Source organism: Dromiciops gliroides, chromosome X (assembly GCF_019393635.1).
Source record: "Dromiciops gliroides isolate mDroGli1 chromosome X, mDroGli1.pri, whole genome shotgun sequence".
NCBI classification, from domain to species: Eukaryota; Metazoa; Chordata; class Mammalia; order Microbiotheria; family Microbiotheriidae; genus Dromiciops; species Dromiciops gliroides.
In genome coordinates this window covers 58,512,411-58,534,385 of record NC_057867.1, presented here as the reverse complement: position 1 = coordinate 58,534,385, position 21,975 = coordinate 58,512,411, and the positions used below count along the sequence as shown (strand labels likewise).

At 49.7% G+C, this 21,975-nt stretch overlaps 1 protein-coding gene across 1 annotated transcript; it reads left to right on the top strand.

The window, feature by feature from the left end:
• The first annotated feature begins 19,033 nt into the window (after positions 1-19,033).
• LOC122733960 (rab GDP dissociation inhibitor beta-like) lies at positions 19,034-20,332 on the top strand. The gene has a single exon (XM_043974655.1). The coding sequence runs from the start codon at positions 19,034-19,036 to the stop codon at positions 20,330-20,332; it is 1,299 nt and encodes a 432-aa protein (XP_043830590.1).
• The last annotated feature ends 1,643 nt before the right edge of the window (positions 20,333-21,975 follow it).

Here is a 21,975-nt window from a genome sequence, read left to right as displayed (position 1 = left end):
TCTTGTTCTCTGATTCTAACTCCCACACTCTGCCTAGCCATACTGCCTTCCAAGTGGCCCTTTTGCATAGACAAAGATAATTTTACCAACACGCTTTCAGTAGAGCTTGGCTTTGGAGTTGTTTTCCCAATGGATTTTTCCTGATCTATCCTACTCTCACACTTGGCTTCCTTCAGGATCTGGAGGAAAAAATGGGCAGAATCAGAATTAAGAAAGTAGCCATGGAAGGAAGTGAAGCCAGGTGGTCCCTGGTCATCATCTCTGCATTCTCTTCTCTGCCTCAACCTCAGCCCCTCCTAGAATCCCAGGCTGTCAGAGTTGAAGGGCCCTTTAGTTCCCAACTGGCCCAATGCCCTCCTTTTCCAGGGGAACACACTTGGCCCATAGAATGGACTAGTGACAGTTAGCAGCAGAGTTGACACTAGAACCCAGGGCTTTTGAATATTCTAACCGTGGGAGGGAGGCTACTTGCTCTATAGCACACGCCAGGGGAGGACAGCTAGTGGGAGGGCAGGTGTGCCCAGAATCAGAGCAAGAGAAGGGCAGGGGCAGCCCCTTGAATGGGGAGGTGGGTTTGAAGTCAGGTGTTTATAAGTCTAGGCCTGACCATGTTCCCACCCATGACCTGAGCTCTGACTGGCGAGCATTCACCTTATTGTGACTGGTTTCAGGCTTATTCCACTTTGAAGCCATCATACCATGATATCTCCATATACAACTGAATCTTGGACCCTCACCCCTGAAACCATGGCCTCTGTTTGGTGATCATTCATCTTGTCTTGCCCTGTTTCAGACCCTTCCCTGCTCCCCCACTTGACCATCTCCATGCCATCTTTCCTCTTCTCCCTCCCTTACCCCCTCATCCTTGTTTTTCAATTCATTCTTTATGATCTCGAGTTTTGGAAGTTCCATTAGTAACCTTGTTTAGGTCAGAGTTGCTCCTTCTGTCCAACTGGAATTTCTATCTCCTGACTGAATTTCAGCCCACTTCTTGTTTTAGGGCCTTCCCAGGCAACTCATTATAGTCCCTTCTCCCTGCTCCCGCCTCCATGCCCCAAAGCACTATTTGATGATCAGACATGAATGTGAGACTTATGTTCCGTCTTCCAGGAGAACTAACCCCGTATCTCATATTACATCATTGGATCCCACTGTCAGCTTCAAAAATTCCACTGCATCGGACCCCTTAAAAATCTACCTCAAAGGGGGCAGCTAGGTGGCACAGTGGATAGAGCACGGGCCCTGGAGTCAGGAGTACCTGAGTTCAAATCTGGCCTCAGACAGTTAACACTTATTAGCTGTGTGACCCTGGGCAAGTCACTTAACCCCAATTGCCTCACTAAAAAAAAATCTCCTTCAAAGAGGCACTGAGGTGTCCATACCATTTTTCTGCCCAGTTGATCTGTTTTCTCCCACCCTCCCCAATTCTCCTGCCTTCCTAGCTACTTCCAGTCAGACCTTTGACCTAACTTGACCTCAACACCCCTCCTTGGTTCCTCCTTCTTTGGTGTCTTTCTCTCCTCCACCCCATATCTGCTTATGATAGCATCTTTACTTGAAAGGAAGGCTGGCTCCCTCCCACAGGGGCTTGTAGGTCAGGTGAGGAAGTGCAGAGGGGAGTCCTGTGGTCCCCTTCTAGGGCCCTGAACATTGCGGTTGGCTGTTAATCCTTGGTGTCCCACTGTCCGCTGTCCTTGGGCGGCAGCCTGATGAAGTGGATATAGGGCTAGACTTGGAAACAGGAGAACCTGGGTTCATTTCCTGCCTCTGTGACATGCTGGCCACACAACCATGGGTAAGTCACTTAACCTCAGTGTCTCTAGGCAGCTCTCTTAGATGATCAGTTGATCTCCATCACAGGAGAAAGTTTCCAGAGTGGGAATTTGTCATACCTGTGAAATCAAAAAATGTCCCTTAATTTCCAGATTCATATTCCCAGTAGTATGCTTTATCCTCATTATTATTTTTAATGGGGAACCTGATTCACCCTCCCGTGGCTTGGAGTTCAGGCTGTCCTAAAGCCAAAAAAAAGACAGGCCTCTTGGGACTGATGCAGGAATGAAAGGAGGCAGCCCTCTCCACCACTGAGGGTTTGCTTTCTCCATAGTGTTGGAGTGGGCTCTTAGTTGTGTATCTGGAATTGAGAGAATTAGGCTCATTAGTGATATTATAATAGTCCTAATTAGTGTTTCAAATATCCCAGAGCCTAAACCGAGGAGTGGGGAGAGGAGGGAACAGTGACTGACTTCAGCTTCAGCTTTTGGACTAAGAAAGAACAAACCTTTCTGATCAAATTGAGGGACAAAAGCTGGTCTCATGTGGATTGAATTAAACAGTGACTGGTTAGAATTAGGTTGAGACTGGTAAATATCTTACCATCTCCATATGTATTTTCCTTCTAAGAAAAACCCTGCTTTATTATCTCTCGGATCTTTTTTACTGTTGTTTTGCTTATTTTGCTTTTTCTTGGAGTTGGGGGAAGTGGGCCTGACTTGGGATTTCATTGGTGTAGTTAACCGTCCATGGGGAAGCTTCTTCCGGAGAGGAGCCAAGCAATTGTCTCTTGAAGAGTGAGCTTTCTGCTCAGGGTACTCGGGGGTAGTGACTTGCCCATGTTCTCACAGCCAGTATTTGTCAGAGGAAGGGCTTGGATCCAGGACTACTCCAAGGCCAGCCCTCTATCAACTGCTGTATGCTGTAGGGAAAGAGATGAACATTTATTAAGTGCCTACTATGTACCAGGCAGTGTGCTAAATGCTTTTATAAATATTATCCCATTTGATCCTCACAGCATACTTGGGAAGTAGTGGGCTATTTATTGCCCAACTCTTTAAAAAATTCGAATTTTCAATGCAGTGTGTGTGTGTGTGTGTGTGTGTGTGTGTGTGTGTGTGTGTGTGTGTGTGTGTGTGTGTGTGCCAGCAGCTCGCTGATGTAGGTTAGGGAGGGATAAATGAGTGGAAACACCTGCCAGACTCAGTAAATCAGTCGAGTAAGCATGTGACTGGAGTCTGTTTGTCCAAGTGGGCCATTACCAAGGCACTTTGACTCACCTGCTGGCTGACTATACCAAGTACAGGCCAAGGCTCCAAGAGGAGAAATCCCTAAACCTGCGAAGTGAAACTTAGAATGAGAAGCACACAGCAGCACTGCACACCTAGACGGGAGAGACCAACCCTGGAGCTGCCCAGCTTCCTCCCTCCTGGTCTCCTCTCCCCATCCATTCTTCACTTACTCCTTGATTTATCCCCTCTATCCTCCACCCTTTTTCTCAGCCTCGGGCCCTCTACCATCTCCCACCTCTTCCTTTTTGTTCCTTTTTCTCCCTTTCCCCACCATCTTTTCTCCTCACTCCTTTTCCAATTCCACCTAATTACCTGTGTCACCTTGGACAAGTCACTTAATTTTTATGGGGTTCAGTGGCATCTTCTATAAAAGTAAAAGGTTGGATTGGATGGTCCCCAAGATCCCTTTCAGCTTCAAATGTCTGATGCTATGATTCTCTCCTGCACTTTCCTCCCTTCCCACTTCCCCCTTCCTCCTCTTCTTTCCTTCTCACTTTACCCCCTACTTTGACTCCTCCCCCTAAATCAGAAGAAGCAGAGTCTTAGGAGAAAGATCAGTGGCTCAGAAATCAGAGGATCTGGATTCAAATCCTAGCTTTGGTTCTTATTAGTGGTGTGACTCAGGGTAAGTCACTTAACTTTCCTGAGCTTTACATCCAGTGCCTAGAAAATGAGAGAGTTGGAGTAGATGATCTCTGACATCCCTTCCAGCTCTAAATCTCCCCCCCTTACCATTTCCTCTCCATCCTTTCCTCCCTCTCGTTTTCCCCATCTTGTCCCCATTCCTACTCTTTCCTCCCTTCCACTACCCCCTTTCCTTTCCTCTCCACTTCCTCTCCTTTCCTTCCCCATGATTTTCTCAGTTCTCCTCCTCCCACCCAACTACCATTCTCCTCCTTTCTCTTTTCTGAGCCCTATAGCCCCTTTACCTCTAAGGAGGCAGATTCCATGAGAGGAAAGAGTAGTGTCTTGTAGTCAGAGAACCTGGGATCAAATAACACCTTTCATTGATTACATTTGTGATATCACATGAGTCACTGAACTGGCCTGGCCTTCAGTTTTATTTCTGTTGAACTAGATGGACTCTGAGGGACCTACCAGATGTAACTATGATCCACTCTTGCCCCTTCCCCTCCCACATGCTGTCCTCTCATCTGTCTGCCCTCCCCTTTCTTCTCCCTTTCCCATCCCCTCCTATCACTGTACCTTACACGCCCCTTTCCTCCAGAATAAACCTTAGAAGTCTCATCTAGTCCAACTCCTTTATTTCTGAGTGCAGAGGAGAGGCCGGATCTAGGAATTCATCCCTCAGCCTGTGCACACATCCTCTTGGTCAGTTCTATAAGCTCTGAGAGAGTAGCTTTGGGGAGGTGAGAAATCATACAGAGAATTTAGTGCAAAAAATAGGAATCAAATCTAGGACGTGTAAGTCCTGATCCTATCCATGCTCTTTCGGGCTCACCATGCTGCCTTCCAAATATCCAAGCAATTGTGCCCTTTGCCTCGACAAAGATGAATTACTAACAGTAGAACTGCCTTTGGAGTTGTTTGCCCAGTGGATTTTTCCTGATCTATCCCACTCTCAAACTTCAGGATCTAGGGAGAAAGAGGAGGAATCAGAGTAAGGAATGTGGCCATGGCAGGAAGCAAAGCCAGGTGGTCCCTGGGCCTTTCTGCCCTTGGCTTCGTCATCTCTGCACTCTCTCTGCCCTGCCTGAGCCTCAGCCCCTCCTAGAATCCCGGGCTGTCAGAGCCGAAGGGCCCTTTAGATCCCAACTAGCACAGTGCCCTTCTTTTTCAGGGGATGACAGTGACAGTTGACACTAGAACCCAGCACTCCTGAACAGTCTAACCTGGGTAGGGAGGCTACTTGCACTATTGCACAGGAGGGAGGACAGCTGATGGGAGAGTAAGTGTACCTATAGAGCAAGTGAGGGGTGGGGGCAACACAGTATATGGCTCCTGTCACCCTGGGCCCTGATTGGTGAGCTTTCCTTCTCCTTGCCTGGCTAGATCTTAAGCTCCTCCATTCTTTTCTTCCTCTGCCCTGTCCTTCCCCCCTGAATTCCCATCTCTCAGCCTCAGCCCACTTGTCTCTCTGGCTCCCGTTTAGCCCTCTCCCTCCTCTCTTTTCTCACTTCCTCCCTTCTTCATACCCTTATTTTTTCCCTAAACCATTCTTTCTGCTCCTCTTACCTATTTCTTACTTCCATGTTCAGCCTCCAAGGACTCTTCCCCCATATTTCCCCCACATCTTCCTTTTCCTCCTTCCCTTTCATACCCTTTCTTCTTTCCCTCGGCTCACTTTCCTCTTAGCCCTCTCTTCTCCTCAACCCTTTCCCCTCTCCTCCCTATCCTCTAGGGGATGTTAACTTTCCTGGTGGAAAGAGCAGCACCTTGGGTGACAGAGGACCTGGGTTCAAATCCTACCTTTGATCTTTATTACTTGTGTGTCCCTGGCAAGTCACTGAATTTTCCTGGGCTTCTTCAGCTTTATTTTCTGTCAAAAAGAGAGATTGGCATCCTTGTCCTCTGAGGGTTCCTCCAGCTCTCAGTGTATGATTCTGGGATCTGCTCTCCCTCTTCTCCTTTCTCATACTTTGCTCTTTCTTCTTCCTCTCTTTTCTTTCCTCTCTCCACCCTCTCCTTTCCCCTCATCCCCTCCCCCCCAAAACACCCCACCTTTCTTCCTTCCCCATCCCTCCACACTCCCCTATGCTGTCACAACTGGTGGGATGATTCCACTGACCTTGGAAACAGTGACATCATCCTTGGCAAAGGTGTGCTAGTTTGGGAGTTAGGGAACCTGTATTCAAATTGTGCCTTTGCCCCTTAATGTCTGTGTGACTCAGGGCAGAGGGAGATCTTAGCCCTTCTATTTCTCAGTTTCCTCATCTGTAAAATGAAAATCAAGAGTCTTCAGGATCACAGGATTCCAGCCAGAATAAGCCTTAGAAGTATCATCTGGTCCAATTTCCTTGGAGTTTTTTGAGTCAATAAGGGGCCAGACCTATGATTTCATCTCTGAGCCTATACATTTGTGCCATTCATCAGTAATTTAAAGTCTCGGAGAGAACATTAGGGGAGGTGAAATGTTAAGTCCCTTGTCCATAGTTACAAAACCAGAAGGGGTGAAAGTCAGAATTTGAATCCGGATTTTATACTGTTGTTGTTTAGTCAGTCACGTCTGACCCTTGCTGACCCTCTCTGGGGTATTCTCAGCAGAGATACTGGAGTGGTTTGCTGTTTCGTTCTCCAGCTCATTTTACAGATGAAGAAACTGAGGCAAACAGGGTTAAGTGACTTGCCCAGGGTCACACAGCTAGTAAATGTCTGAGACTACTTTTGAACACAGGAAGATGAGTCTTCCTGTCTTCAGGCTTGGTGCTCTGTCCACTTCAGCACCACCTAACTGCACAGTCCTCTGATACGGATTCCAAAATGATTCTTTTATGTAGTATGCTACTACTATACCTCCGTGTCACTGTCTTTGCAAATGAAGAAACCGAGGCCTGGAGAAGGAGAGAACTTGCCCAAAGTCATACAAGTCATTTAGTGACAAAACTGAGAACTGAACCCAGGGCATGTGAGCCTTAATGGCCTATGAGCCCTGATTCCATCCATACTTCTCTCTCACCACATATACAGAGTGGGCCAAAAATCATGAAGGGGTTTCAGTACTTAATAACTCCTTTACTTTTTGTTTTTAGTTTACGGTACCATAGAATCATATACGGTATATAGGCAATGAATTTACATTACATGGAAAAATCAAATCTCAAAAATTAAAAAAAAATTTCAGAAAGTTATTAAAACATCATGACTTTTGACCCACCCTGTACAAACAATTGTGCTCTTTTGTGGGGACCAATTTTTAATTGAGGAGTGCTAGTTAAGCGGCTCTCCGCAATATTGGGGCAAGGAAGGAAACCGGTAACCTCCCTCAAAACAGAACAAGATTTATTTTAACAAGAATGAACTTAAAAAACACACACAAACAGGATCAGTAGGATCAAGGGAAAGGAAATAAAATGGGGAAAGGGAAATTATAATACCTGAAAAAATACCAGCGCCCAGGAATCAGCTGAAAATACGCAGCAGAACGCCTGTCGCTTTCCAGCTTCCACCTAGAATGCCCAATTCTCCTCCCCCAAACCTAGAAACACCCCACACAGTCCCAGCCAATGGGATGGCTGCTCTGACAGTCACATGACTGCCCTCACTAGGCTTCCAATCATTATAATTTTGCCAGGCCCATGTAGGCATCGGCGAGTGGTGATGACGTGAGGTGCCAGAGCCCTGGCAGCGGCTACAACCAGTGGGTGGAGCACCCTGCAGTTTGCAGAGCCCCAGGCCAGTGCATGCTGAGGCATAAAAACCTCAAATAACAATTAATTCTTTACACTTTGCATAGATAGAGATGACTTTACTAACACAGCTTCAGTAGAGCTGCCTTTGGAGATGTTTTCCCAATCGATTATTTCCTGATCCATCCCAGGCTCAGGCTTCACTTCCTTCAGGATCTAGGGAAAGATAGTCGGGATTAGAGTTAGGAATGTGGCCATGGCAGGAAGCAAAGCCAGGTGGTCCCTGGGCCTTCCTGCCCTTGGCTTCATCATCTCTGCACTCTCTCTGCCCTGCCTGAGACTCAGCCTCTCCTAGAATCCCGGGCTGTCAGAGCTGAAGGGCCCTTTAGATCCCAACTGGCCCAGTGCCCTCCTTTTCCAGGGGATGACAGTGACAGTTAGCAGCAGAGCTGACACTAGAACCCAGGGGTCCTGAGTATTCTAATCTGGGTAGGGAGGCTACTTGTACTTTTTCACAGGCCAGGGGAGGACAGCTGGTGGGAGGACAGGTGTGCCCAGAGTCAGAGCAAGAGAAAGGTAGGGGCAGCCCCTTATGAATGGTGGGGGTTGGAATTCCAGTGTTTATTCATGCAGGCTTGCCCCTATTCTTTTTCCTTACCTAGCCAGATTCCCCAGGCCACCACGCCCCTTTTCACTCATCTCTAAGCCATGCTCACCTCTTTTTTCCTCTCCCAGTCTGGAATCTAGAAAGGAAAGAGACAACTTCACAACAGTCCCTCCCCATAGGGATAGTATGTTGTAGGGGTCAGAACCCTGGAGCTCTCCAGCCTCTTGTCTGTTATACCCTGCCCCACCCTCTCCTCTCTCTACCTTAACTTATCCCTTAGTCTCTCTTCTTTCCTCCCCTGTATTTTTCTCCTTCTTTCTCCCTCATCTCCTTAGCCTCAGCTCTTCTTTGGTCTCTCCATCTCCTGTTAGGCCTCCCCCTTTTTACTCTTTTCTCACCTCCATCTCTCTCTCATACACTTTACTTTTCTCCCGAAACCCATCTTTTTTCTCTTCATTTTTTTTGCCTTGCTTTCTTCTCTATGCTCGCCCCCAAACTCTCTTCCCCCACCATTCCCTCTCCTTCCCTATCTGTCCTCTTCACTCCCTCCACCAACTTTCTCTTTTCCCCAACCCATTCTCCCTCCGTCTTCTTCCCTAGTGTATGTTACCTTCCCTGGTGGAAAGATCACTAACATTTCCTGGGCTTCTTCCACTTGAATTTCTGTCAAAAGAGAGGGTTGGACTCCATGGCCTCTGAGGGCCCTTCCAGCTCTTAGTGTGTGACCCTGGGATATGCTCCTTCAGCTTACCCTTTCTCTTCTTTTCTTCTCCCTCTCCTACCCTTTTCATTATCCCTCATCCTCTCCCCCTTCCCTTCTCCCCCTTCCTTCCCTCCCTTCCCTCCCACTTTGCTATCAAAGTTAGTGGGATTGTTCCACAGGCCTTGGAAACAGAAATGTTGTCTTTGGCACCAGTTTTCTACCATAGAGGTCAGAGATCCTGTGTTCCAATGGTGGCTCTGCCACTGAATTAATGTCCATGTAATTGAGACCTTAGCCCTCCTGGCTTAGTTTCCTCATCTGTAAAAGAAAAATCAGGAATGTTCAGGATTAAGGGATTTGGGCCAGAATAAATCTTGGAAGCCTCCTCTTGTCCAACTCTTTTATTTTGGGGACTATTTTTTGAGAGAAGGGGAGGGCTCAAGCTTAGAATTTCACCCCTCAGTCTATGAAGCTTTGCAATATAACTGTTATTTAAATGCCAAGAGTGTAGCTTGGGGAAGGTGAAAGGTGAAATCCCCTGTCCAAAGTCACAAAGGCAGCACATGTCAGAGACAGACTTTTGAATCCAGATCATGTCTTGATCCAAGGACTGTTGCTTTATTCGGTATCTTACTCTGCCTCTCCATCCCTAACTTTGCAAATGAAGAAACTGAGGCCCGGAGAGGAGAAACAATTTGCCCAAAGTCACACAGGTATTTTAGGGGCAAAACTGGGAATTGAACCCAGGGCCTGTGAGCCCTAGTGCCTTCTGTATGCTTTCTACCTCACCATGCTGCCCTCCACACATACAAGCAATTGTGCCCTTTGCAGAAACAGAGATGACTTTACTAACACCGCTTCAGTAGAGCTGCCTTTGGAGATGTTTTCCCAATGGATTGTTTCCTGATCCATCCCACTCTCAGGTTTCACTTCCTTCAGGACCTGGGGGAAAAATAGTTGGGATCAGAGTTAGGAATGTGGCCATGGCAGGAAGCAAAGCCAGGTGGTCCCTGGGCCTTCCTCCCCTTGACTTCATCATCTCTGCACTCTCTCTGCCCTGCCTGAGCCTCAGCCTTTCCTAGAATCCTGGGCTGTCAGAGCTGAAGGGCCCTTTAGATCCCAACTGGCCCAGTGCCCTCCTTTTCTAGGGAGGACACCGAGGCCCAGAGAAAGGGCCAGTGACAGCAGCAGAGGTGACACTAGAACCCATAATATGCTGAGGGAGGCTGCTTGCTATATCACACGCCAGGAGGAGGACAGCTGGTTGTGGGGGAGGTGTGCCCACAGTCAGAGCAGGTGAAGGCCTGGGGCAGCCCCTTGTGTGGGGAGGGGGGGTTGGATGTCAGGTGTTTATCCATGTGGGCCTGCACCTGGGCCCAGCCCTGTCACCCTGACCTCTGATTGGTGAGCCTTCCTTCTCCTTACCTGGCCAGGTTCTCCAGGCCACCACGGTCCTTTGCTGTCACCTTCATGCTCACCTCTTCTTTCCTCTCCCAAATTGTAGCCTAGAAAGGAAGGAGACAAGCTCCCAACAGTCCCTCCCCACAGGGTCAGAGCCCTGGAGGTGTTCAGGTTCTTGTGTAAACTTCTCTGCTCAGCCTGTGCCTTCTCCTGCCTCCCTTCTCTCTGCCCTCCCCTGCTCTTCTCCCTTCCTCTCCCACCTGTTCTCAGACTGGTCTCTCTCCTCCTTTGTAGACATCTGCCTTTTCTCCCCTTCATTGTCTTCCTTTGTTCCTCATCACCTTCTTTCCTCCTCAAACCCATCCTTTCTTCTCACTGCCTTTTCACTCCCCTCCTGTCTTCTTCCTGCCCCCTCTTCTGTCCCTTTCCCTCTCCTCCTCCTCCTCCTCCAGGTCCTCACCTCCACTTCCCTCTTAGCCCTTTCTCCCAGCCCTCTCCTCTTCTCCCCGGCCCTTTCACTCCTCTTATGTAGGAGATGGTAGTTTCCCTACAGGAAAGAGCAGAGTCTTGGGAGTCCGAGGATTGGGTTCAAATCCTGTCTTTGATTTGACTACCTGTATCATCCCTGGGACAGCACTTTAACTTTCCTGGGTTTCAGTTTCATCTCCTATAAAAGAAGGAAGACCCTTTCCAGTTCCAAGTTTATGATCTTATTATCTCCTCCCCTTCTCCTCTCAGGCCTTCTCCTCTCCCTCCCCCTCCTCCCCCTCCTCTCTTAGGCCTTCTCCTCCCCCTCCCCTCTCAGGTCTTCTCCTCTCATTCCCCCTCCTCCCCCTCTTCTCTCAGCCCTCCTCCCCCTCCCCTCTCAGGCCTTCTTCGCCCCCTCCCTTCTCAGGCCTTCTCCTCCCCCTCCCTTCTCCCTCCTCCTCCTTCCCCCTCCCCTCTCAGGCTTTCTCCCCACCCTTTCTCTCCTCTGCTTCCTCCCTCTCCCCAGCCCTTTCCTGACTTTTCCCCTCCCTTTTCCTCTTAGGGATCAGAGGAGGCAGAGAGTCCCAGAATGGAAAAAGCAGAGGCTCTGAAGTCAGAGGACCTGAGTTCAAATCCCATCTTTGGCTTCTCCTACCTGTGTGATCCTGGCCAAGTCGTTTAATTTTCTTGGGCCTCTTTTCTGTCTTTTATAACAGGCGGGATTTGGACTAGAAGGTCTCTGAGCTCTCTTCCATCTTTAATTTATGATCTTATGTTCCTCTCCTCTCTCTTTCCTCTTCTTTATGTTTTCTTTGCCCTCCCTTCCTCTTTCTTCATCTCCCCACACCACCCTTCCCCTCCCTCTGTTGTCCTTTCTTTCTCTCCTCCATCTCTCCAGCCCTCCTTTCCCCTCCCCGATTCTCCCTTCTTTCTCCCTCCCTTTCTTCCCCTCCCCACCCCACTTTTCTTCTCCTTCTCTTTCCTCCTCTCCTTTCCCTTTCCTTCCTCTTTCCCCCTTCTTTTCCTCCTCTGATGTAACAATTGACGGAATTATTTCCCAGACCATGGAATGAGTGATGTCATCCTTGGCAAGAGCTTGCTGGCTTGGGAGTGCTTGAGCCTGTGTTCAAATTGTGACCTTGCCATTTAATACCTCGGTGACCCAGAGAAAATGGAGATTTTCCCTCTTCTCGTTCTCAGGCTCATCTGTACACTGAGAGGCTTGAACTATGCACCCTTAGAAGGGAACTTGTGGGAGAAAATCTCTGACCTTGTGGGCCTGAGTTGTGTCTGTAGCAGTGCCCCTACCCCAAATCATGAATCTCCTGACCTGTGACTCCAGATCCCAGGCACTTTCTCCCTTCCCCAAAGACCTTCCACAGGCACTGGCAATCACGCCCTCAGAGAGAGAGAGACCCTCTGACTGGCACACTTCCAGTAGAGCATCATTTCCCCCAAATCCTTTTCCTGATCCATCCCACTCTCACACCTGGTCCCCTTCACGATCATTTATGTGCATTTTACAAGTGGTGTGTATGTGTGTGTGCATGCACTTGTGTGTGTATACTCACGTGTGTGCACACATGTGTATATGTGCATGTGTGCACGTGTGTGCGTGTGTAAGGGACACAGCACAGGATGAAGCAGAGCTTCCTGGGCCCTCCTTGGCTCATTCATGTCTGCCTTCTCATCCCACTGACTAGAGTCAGACATGCTCAGAGCTGAATCAGCTTTTCCAAGACCACCCAGTCCAGAGTTCTTACTCTGGGACATTGGATGGAAAACACACCATGTTTACATTCCCTACGTACTAACTAACATTGAGCATTGCCTTCCATTGCTCCAGAATGTTCAGGGAAGGGCGCCGTGGGCTTCACCAGAATGTTGCAGGGGTCCCTTCCACAATAAAGGTCCCTTCCCATCTTACAGGGGAGGACACTGAGGCCCAGACAAGGGACCAGTGCCACTTAGCAGCAGAGCTGACAAGAGACCCCAGGGCCCCTCACCCCCTCATGCCCTTTGGGGAGAGGACAGCTGGTAGGAGGGCAGGTGTGCCCAGAGTCAGAGCAGGTGAAGGGCTGGGGCGGCCCTGTGTGGGGAGGGAGTTTGGAATTCAGATGTTTGTGAGTCCAGGCCTGTCCCTGGATTCTCTTCCTGATGACTCTGAGCTGTGGCAGCTTGGCCATCACCCCAGGAGCCTCGTCGGGGTCAAGGTGGCCCTTTCTTTTGTCCAAATGAGAATTTCTCCCTCACGCTTCAAATTCTGTCCTCTGGGTCTTTGGGGGAGGGGCTGCCCTCCTGCCCCTTCCCCACAAAGGCCCTGACTTCATTAATGATCAGTTCTGATACTTGGTCAGAAGGGTCCACTACAGACACCAATGTGACATCAGAGATTTATTCCATTCCTCCCATGAGATCTAACCCTCTGTCTCTTCCTAGATCATCTGACCCCCCCTCCAATGTGGTTCAAGGATGTCACAGCACTAGCCCCCCTAAAAGCCTCACTTGTCCCCAATCCCCATCGCCCTCCAAGGAAGGGACGATGAGGAGTCCAGCTCTGAACAGGAGTTCAGGGTTGTCTGCAGCATCCTCTCCACTTTTGATTGGCTTGTCCTCTTTTCCTGATTCTTCTACCATCCCAGCAGCTCCCAGTCAGACCTTTGACCTAGCTTGACCTCACCATCCCTCTAGGTCCCCCCTTTCTCCTCGGTGTCCCTCCCCTACCATATCTGCTTATGGTGGCACCTTTACTCTCTTTCTTTTTAAAAAAATAATAAACAATTTTAGTTTTAGTTTGGAGTTCTACTTTTTATCCCTCCTTTCCTCACTCCCCTCCCCCCTACCTGAGGTGGTAAGCAATCAGATGTAGGTTATACATGTGCAATTATGTAAAACATTACCATATTAGTAATTTTGTACAACAAAACTTGAATAAAAGAAAAAATGAAAGAAAGTGAAAAATAGCATGCTTCAGTCTGTGTTCAATCAATATCAGTTCCTTCTTTGGAAGTGGATAGTATGTTTCATCAATAGTCCTTTGGAATTGTCTTGGATCATTGTATTGTTGAGAATAGTTAAGTCATGCACAGTTCTTCATCAAACAATATTGCTGTCCCTGTGAACAGTGTTCTCCAGGTTCTGCTCACTTCACTATGCATCAGTTCATACAAGTCTTTCCAGGCCTTTCAGAAATTATCCTGCTTGTCATTTCTTATAATACAATCATATTCCATCACCATTATATACCACAGCTTGTTTAGCGATTTCCCAATTGATGGGCATTCTTTTGATTTCCAATTCTTAGTCACCATAAAAGAGCTGCTATAAATGTTTTTGTACAAATAGGTCTTTTTTCTCTTTTGGGGATGTTTTTGGGATATACACCCAGCAGTGGTATTGCTGGACCAAGCAGTATGCACGGTTTTACAGCCCTTTGGGCATAGTTCCAAATTGCTCTCCAGAATGGTTGGATCTCTTCAAAACTCCACCAACAGTGGATTAGCGTCCCAGCTTTCCCACATCCCCTTCAACATCCAGTATTTTCCATTTTTGTTATATTTGCCACTCTGATAGCACCTTCACTCTCAAGGCTGCTGGCTCCATCCCCCAGGGGCTTATAGGTCAGCCAAGGCAGCTCAGAGGTGAGCCCTGTGGTCCCTGTCTTGGGCCTTTGCCATGGTAGCTGACTGCTGATCCTTGTGCTCTGCTGTCCAGTGGTGGGCCGGATCAGCTGCTTTACAGTTAACCAGAATCAGCTTATTCTTCCTTTCCAAGTTGTTGCTTCTGTTCTGGTTCTTTATTGTTACTGGGGCCTCCTGAGTCCAGGGTGCAGCCTAGGGGCCAGCCAGCCAGTCTGCTGTATGGCCATGGACATGAGACTTCTGAGGGCTAGTGTAGGAATGAATGGCAGGAAAAGCCTTTATGAAACGCCACTCGATGTCACACTGTGTTAAGGGCTGGAGATGCCCATAGGAAAGCTGCTCCCTGCTCTCCAGAAGCTTACACCTGAATGGGTGAGACAACATGTAGAGGAAAGTTTAGCCATCAGGTAGATGCAAAGGCCTTTCCAGGCCTGAAAGGGAACCAGTGGGGCCCAGAATGAGGACTCTGGGGCTTTAGGGTTCCGGAGAAGGTCATAGGGAGAGGCTGGGAGTCTGTAGGGGGCAGAGTCTGGGCAGGCTAAGGCCTGAAGAATGGCCCCCTCCCCAGGCAGAACTTTTTGTCCTTAGCTTTTGGGGAAGAGGGAGGTCCTTCCTCCCTTTTGTTAAGTTGGGAGAATTGGGCTCCTCAGTAATACTGTATTAATACTGTAATACTGTAGTATTAACTTGTGTTTCAAAAATCTTGGATATTTCAGTAAGGTGGGGGGGGTGGAGGAGGGATGACTTTGTCCAGCAAGGGGCCTGAGGAGGGTTTGGGGGTGTGGCTAACTTTGCCCAGCAAACGGTAAAGGGTATGGGGGGCTTATGTTAGAGAACAGGGGCCTGAGAGGTGGGTTGGGGGTGACTACCCAGTATGGGGCCTGTGGAGGGGTTGGGGTGCTAACTTTGCCCAGCAGGAGGGCCTGAGGCTGGTGGTGGGGACAACAGGCATGAGGGGGTGGAGGGCTTACATTAGAAAACAGGGGTTTGAGGTAGGGTTGGGGGTGACTTTGCCCAGCAGGGGACCTGAGGATGGGTTGGGGGTGACTTTGTCCAGCAGCAGGGTCCTGCAGAAGTGTTGGGGGGGGGCTAACTTTGCTCAACAGTGGCCTAAGGGGGCTAGCTTTGGCCAGCAGTGGCCCTGAGGAGTATTAGGGGGTAGTTTGCCCAGCAGGGGGGCCTGAGGAGGGGTTGGAGGGAATTTATTCAGCCAGGAGCCCTGAGGGAGGTATGGGGTCTAACTTTATCCAGCAGAGGGCCTGGGGGGGAATTTGGAGGGGTGACTTGCCAAGCAGTGGGGCTTGAGGTTTTGATGGGACTAACTTTACCCAAAAGTGGCTTCATGAGCAGTTGGGAGGGCAAACGTGGCTCAGTAGGAAGCCTCAAGGGTGTTGGGGAGACTAACTGCCCAGCATGAGCCCTAAGGAGGCCACCATTAACCAGCAGGGGGCCTCAGGAAGGGTTGGGGAGTCTAACTTTGCCTAGCAAGTGGGGTCTGAGCAGGAATTAAGGGGGACTTACTTTGCTTAGGAGGGTAACTTTGTCCAGCATAGGTCTTGAGGAGGGGCTAGGGGATGACTTTGTCCAGCAGGGGAGGTGTTGGGGGGAAGAGCTCACTTTACCTAGCAGGTTGCTAGAGGAAGGGCTGGGGGGCTAATTTTGGACAGCAGGGAGCCTTGGGAGATTTGGGGGGTGACCTTGCTAAGTAGCAGGACTGAGGATGGATTGGGAGTGGCTTTGCCCAGTAGAAGGGCCTGAGGAGGGGTTGGGGAGGGTGGCTAACATTGCCCAGTAGAGGGTTTGAGGATGGCTTAGAAGGGCTCACTTTGCCCAGCAGGGGATCCTGAAGGGGTTTGAGGGAGCTAACTTTGCCCAGGAGGGGGGAACCTGAGGAGGGGGTGGTGGGGTGATTTTTCCCAGCAGGGGGGCCTGAGGAAGGATTGGGGTGGTGACTTTGGCCAACAGGGGGCCTGAGGTGGGGTTGGGAGGGCTCACTTTGTCCATCAGGGGGCCTGAGGTGGCGTGGTCAGTTCACTTTGCCCAGCATGTGGCCTCAGGAGTGGTTGGTGGGGTGATTTTGACCAACAGGGGGTCTGAGATGGGGTTGGGGTGTGACTTTGCCCAGTAGGGGTCCTTAGGAGGGTTTGGGGGCTAACTTTGTCCAGCAGGGGCCCTAAGGGGACTACCATTGCCCAGCAGGGGGGCCTTAGGAAGGGTTGGGAGGGGTTCCCTTTGCCCAGCAGGGGGCCTGAGGTGGAGCTGGGAGGGGCTCCTTTTGCCCAGCAGGGGGCCTGACTTTAAACTGAATCTAAACTGCCCAGAATTGACACTGAATTAGAATAGTGAGATCCTGTGACAAAGGCCTCCTTGCTGTTTCTAGCACCTGAGTGAAATCACTGGCCCTCCTCCATCCAGGAATTTTCTCCCTCCTTATCTGTACCTTATCCTTCCTTTCCTGGTGCTCCTTAATGCTAGTTCCTTCCTTATGTGGAGGATCTCCCATTTACTCTGTTGGTATGTAGTCATCTGTGTGTTGTCTCACTGGTTAGACTGTAAGGTCCCTGAGGGCAGGCACTCTTTCTGCCTTTCTTTGCTTGCCCAGAGCACACAGCACAGCGTCTGGCACTTCTGTTGTTCACTTGTGCCTGACTCTTCATGACCCCATGGTCCATAGCTTGCCAGTGGTATCCATGGGGTTTTCTTGGCAAAGATACTGAGGTGGTTTGCCATTTCCTTTTCCTGCAGATTAAGGCAATAGAAGTTGAGTGACTTGCCCAGGGTCACACAGCTAGTGAGTGTCTGAGGCTGGATTTGAACTCAGGCCTTCCTGACTCCAGGCACAGTGCTCTACCCACTGAGCCATCTAGCTGCCTCTGCCTGGTACTTAGGCACCTAATTTAGATTGTTGACTTGAAAGAAGTCTTTTTCACTTTAAACCTAGAAACTGAAGCAGGGACTGAGTGGTTATTGGTAACACTGAAGGACTGGAGAATAGAACTAGCTGTCTCTGCACTCTTTTCTCTCAAAACCCTGCTCCTTTAGTACTTTTCACTTATTAATGCTGCTTAATTTTGTTGGGGAGGGGGTTGAGGAGAGCACCTAGGGCCTGTAATTTCAACAGTTCAGGGAACTCCAGGTGTAAAATCTCCCTTCGGTGAGGCAGATGAACTTATCTGCTTTGTTGTCTGGAGCACTGAGGGCTCAAGGGACTGGGCCCAGGGTCAAATGGCCAAGATGCGGCAGAGGCAGGTTCTGAAATGAGGTTGTCCTCATGCCAGCCTTTTCTCCACTATATTGCTTCTCAACTATTGTAATAGAGTCTTAATTTTATTTATTTAAGGGGTAAGGGGCTAGAGGGATAATCAAGTGTCCAAAACTCCAGGTTTCCAAATATTTGGCTGTTTTTTCTGTGTTTAGCCCTTGGTCATCAGGTGTTTGACCTGCTAGCAGTTTCTCTAAGTGCAGGCTAAGCATCTAAGCAGAAGCAATCCCCTCAGTGCTAAGCCTGAGAAAGGAGATGGAAATTTAGAAGGGAATGGATGCTGCACTCCAGCCAAAGAGGGCACTGTGGTGCAGGGAGGGGATTGTTTCTAATAATCAATTAGCAACTTTTATTAAATTTCCTCTATGTACCCTCCCCCATTCCTTCCGGGCCATAGCAACTGCTAAGCGTCTCTTGACAACAGATATCCTCCTCCCTCATTGGGCCTTGCCCAGGAGTACCGAAGAATGCTGGGTGTTGTGACGGGCCCTAGCAACCGGGGTGCGTCCTTAGCGACAGGGTCCCACTAGTCTCTGGCCATTCCGTTTCTCCTTCTGGCGTGAGCACCACCTATGCCAGCTAGCTCTCTCTCAGTAGCCGGCTCTGAGATCGCCGCAGCGAAGCTTCATTCACCTAGACCATTTCAGCCTTCACCTCCACTTCTGTCTACATTCTCTCCATCCTTGTCGCTTCCACCTCTGACTCTGGCTCCCCCTCCGGTTCCGGTTCCGGCTCCGGCCCCTTCCCTTCCACCCCTGGCTCTGGGTCCGGCTCCGACCCCTTCGCTTCCACCTCTGGCTCCGGTTCTGGGTCCGGCTCCGGCTCCTTCGTTTCCACCTCTGGCTCCGGCTCCGGTTCCGGCTCCGGCCCCTTCGCTTCCACCTCTGGCTCCGGCTCCGGTTCTGGCCCATTCGCTTCCACCTCTGGCTCCGGCTCCGGTTCTGGCCCATTCGCTTCCACCTCTGGCTCCGGCTCCGGTTCTGGCCCATTCGCTTCCACCTCTGGCTCCGGCTCCGGTTCTGGCCCCTTCCCTTCCACCTCTGGCTCCGGCTCTGTCTTCTTCACTTGCACCTCCGGCTCTGCCTCCACCAGTTTCTCTTCGATCTCTACCTCCATCGTCACCATCTCTTCCTCCATCTTCTCTTCCGTCTTCACCTCCATCTCTGCCCTAGTCTTCATCTCCATCTTCGCCTTTGCTGTCCCTGCGCTGCTTTCTTCCCTTCTCCTCTTCCTCTCCTTCTTCCTGCTCCTGTTGCTCCTCTCTCAGCCTGCCACCCCCCGCTCTTCTTCCCTCCTGGCCACCACCTCCGTCTCCTCCACCACCACCGCATCGTCGTCGTCATCGTTGTCATCCTTGCTGTGGTCGTCTTCGTCGTCCTCGTCGTCGTCCTTCCACACCGTAGCCTCTCCACACCTTTCTCTTCACTCGACTCAGCGTCTTCCTCGTCGTCGTCGTTGTTGTCCTCCTCGTAGCCCTTCTGCTTCTCCTCCGCCATCTATCCATCCTCCGCTCCTTCCTCTCCTCACTCCTCCTGCTGCTACTCTTCCTCCTCTTCCCCAGCCACACCTCTGCAGCGCCATGAATAAAGACTATGACGTCATCATCCTTGGCACCGGGCTTAAAGAGTGCGCCCTCGGGAGCCTCTTGGCCTCGCTCGGAAAGAAGGTGCTTCACGTGGACCGCAGCGCCCAGCACGGCGGGGACAGTGCCTCGCTGAGCCCGCTGGACATGGCCTACCGCCACTTCAACGTGCCCGGCTCGCCCCCTGCCACCATGGGCCGCGGGCGCGCCTGGAAGGTGGACCTGCTGCCCAAGTTCCTCATGGCCAGCGGGCAGCTGGTGAAAATCCTGACCCACTTGGATGCGCTGCGCTTCCTGGACTTCCGCGTGGTGGACGCCGGCTACCTATACAAGGGCAGCCGGCTTCACAAAGTGCCCTCAACCGAGATCGAGGCCCTGGCTTCCGGGCTCATGGGCTTCTTCGAGAAACGCCGATTCCGCAAATTTTTCATGTACGCCCTTAACTTCAACGAGCAGGACCCCCGGACATACGAAGGGGTGGATCCCTGGAAGACGACCTTTAAAGATCTCTTCCAGAGATTCGACTTGGGCCAAGATGTCACGGACTTTGCTGGACACGCGCTGGCCCTAAGTCGAACCAACAGCTATCTGGACCACCCCTGCGTCGAGACCCTGGAGAAGATCCAACTGTACACGTTTTCCCTGGCCAAGAACGGAAAGAGCCCTTACCTCTACCCACGCTTTGGGATCGGAGAGCTGGCACAGGCTTTCGCCCGTGTGACTTCCAGCCAAGGCGGCGTTTTCTTAATGAACAGACCGGTGGACGAGATACTCATCAGGGACGGCCGAGTGGTGGGCATCAGGTCAGAGGGCCAGATCACAAGGTGCAAGCAGCTGGTATGCGACCCCAGCTATGTGCCAGACCGAGTGAACAAGGTCAGCCAGGTCATCAGGGCCATCTGCATTCTCAGCCACCCGGTTAAAAACACCAATGGCGCCAACTCGGGACTTATCATCATCCCTTCCGCCCAGACAAACCGCAGATCGGACATTTACATCTTCCTCACTTCATCTGTCCACAACGTGGCCACACAGGGCAAATACATCGCCATAGTGAGCACAGCTGTGGAGAGTAAAGACCCCGAAAAAGAAATCCAGCTGGCTCTGGAGCTCTTGGAGCCCATTGAGCAAAAATTCTTTTCCGTAAGTGACCTCCACGTGCCCACTGACTTGGGGACCAAAAGTCAGATCTTCGTAACGACCAGCTACGATGCTTCCGTGCACTTTGAGAGCGCCTGTGACGATATAAAGGAGATCTATAGAAAGATGACAGGATCCGAACTGAAATTGGACTGAAACACTGTAGACCATCATGTCGGGGGAGAAAATTACAACATGTTACAAATATGGGAGAAATTTGGATAGCTGAGAAATAAAGCAACTCCCCCAGGAAACAACGAAAATGTGGTGTTGTATGAAATGTTATTATCTTTCAGAGGTTGGAGTAAATGCTTCTCACTCACTCCCCGCCCCCCAATTTCCTTGGCTAAGGGCCCTTAGAATACATAAGTAGTCCTAACTCTGCCCTGAAATGTGTTTAAATTCCTGCTCTGGTTCATACACCCTTTCTTATTCTGTGCCCCTTAATTGTATTAGGGTAATAGTGTCTGTAGCACACTTCTGGGGTCACAATTTTAAATGATATTTGCACACATATTCTAAAGTGCCAAAGTCATAGCTCATGGAGACTGCAATCTAACGCTTTTTTCTCCTAAAGAGTCCTGACACCCGGATTCCCTAGTAATCAAAGGAACCAGATGTCCCCAGATGTCCCCAGATGTCTCCAGATGACCTTTACACCTAATCATAATTGCTAGCTAGGCACCATGTTAATCACATTGCAAATATCTCCTTTGATTCTCACAACAGCCTGCCAGATAGGGTCCATTATTATCTCCATTCTACAGTTGAGGAAACTAAGGTAAACATGCTAAGTGACTTGCCCAAGGTTGAATAGCCTCAGAGTGTCTGAGGCTGGATTTGAACTCAGGTCTTCCTGATTCCAAGTCCAGCACTCTATCCTTACTCTGCCATCACTGTACCATCTAGCTACCAAAGTAGAATATCACATGAAATCCATTTTTGATCCCTGGTAATTCTCCAATGAGGGTGAATCCTTACTGCTTTCAAAGGCAAGTTTGACTAGTTCTCTTACAGAAGCTATTCCTCATCATGGAGCCAAAATCATGATACCTGCAGTTAGGAACACTTAGGGCGTAGTTAAGCAAAGTTAGTCTAATCGCACTTGATGATGTCCTTCACATACTTGAAAAAATATGATATCCCTGTATCCCTCCCCCCTGTCGGCCCCCCAAGAAGTCATTTTTTCTTCAGGATCAACAGCCCCAGTTCCTTCAAATCACACTCATATGGCCTGATTTCCAGTTCCTCTCACCATCCTGGCTGGCCTTTCATAGACACAAACCAGCTAATCAATGATCTGTGAGCCATGGGCCTGCCAGCTTTCTTCCCTGCGACACAAGGCGTCTTCACCTGAAGATCACATTTATTACAAAAGCTTTTCTGGTTGCTGTGCCACACCACTCACACTGAAGCTGTAATCAACTAACCCTAATTCCCCCCCCTACACACACACACACTCCACCCCCTAACTTTCTAGCTTCTTTGAGTTTTGGAATATAAATGTAAGATTTTGCATTTATCCCTAATAAATTCCAACTGATCAGATGAATTATTCCAGCTTGTTGAGATCACTTTAAAAATGTGAATTCTATTATCCATCATGTTACCTATCCCTATCCGAATTGTGTCATCTAATCGTTCTATAAAAAGTGACTTCAGCCAAGCTACACATCGCAAAAGTTGTCAAGTGATGTAATTACACAGAATACTATATATGACCATATACAGCTCAACTCCCTTCTCTCTGTAATAAGGGAGTTTGACTTAGATAACCTCTGAGGTGCCTTGCCAGCTTG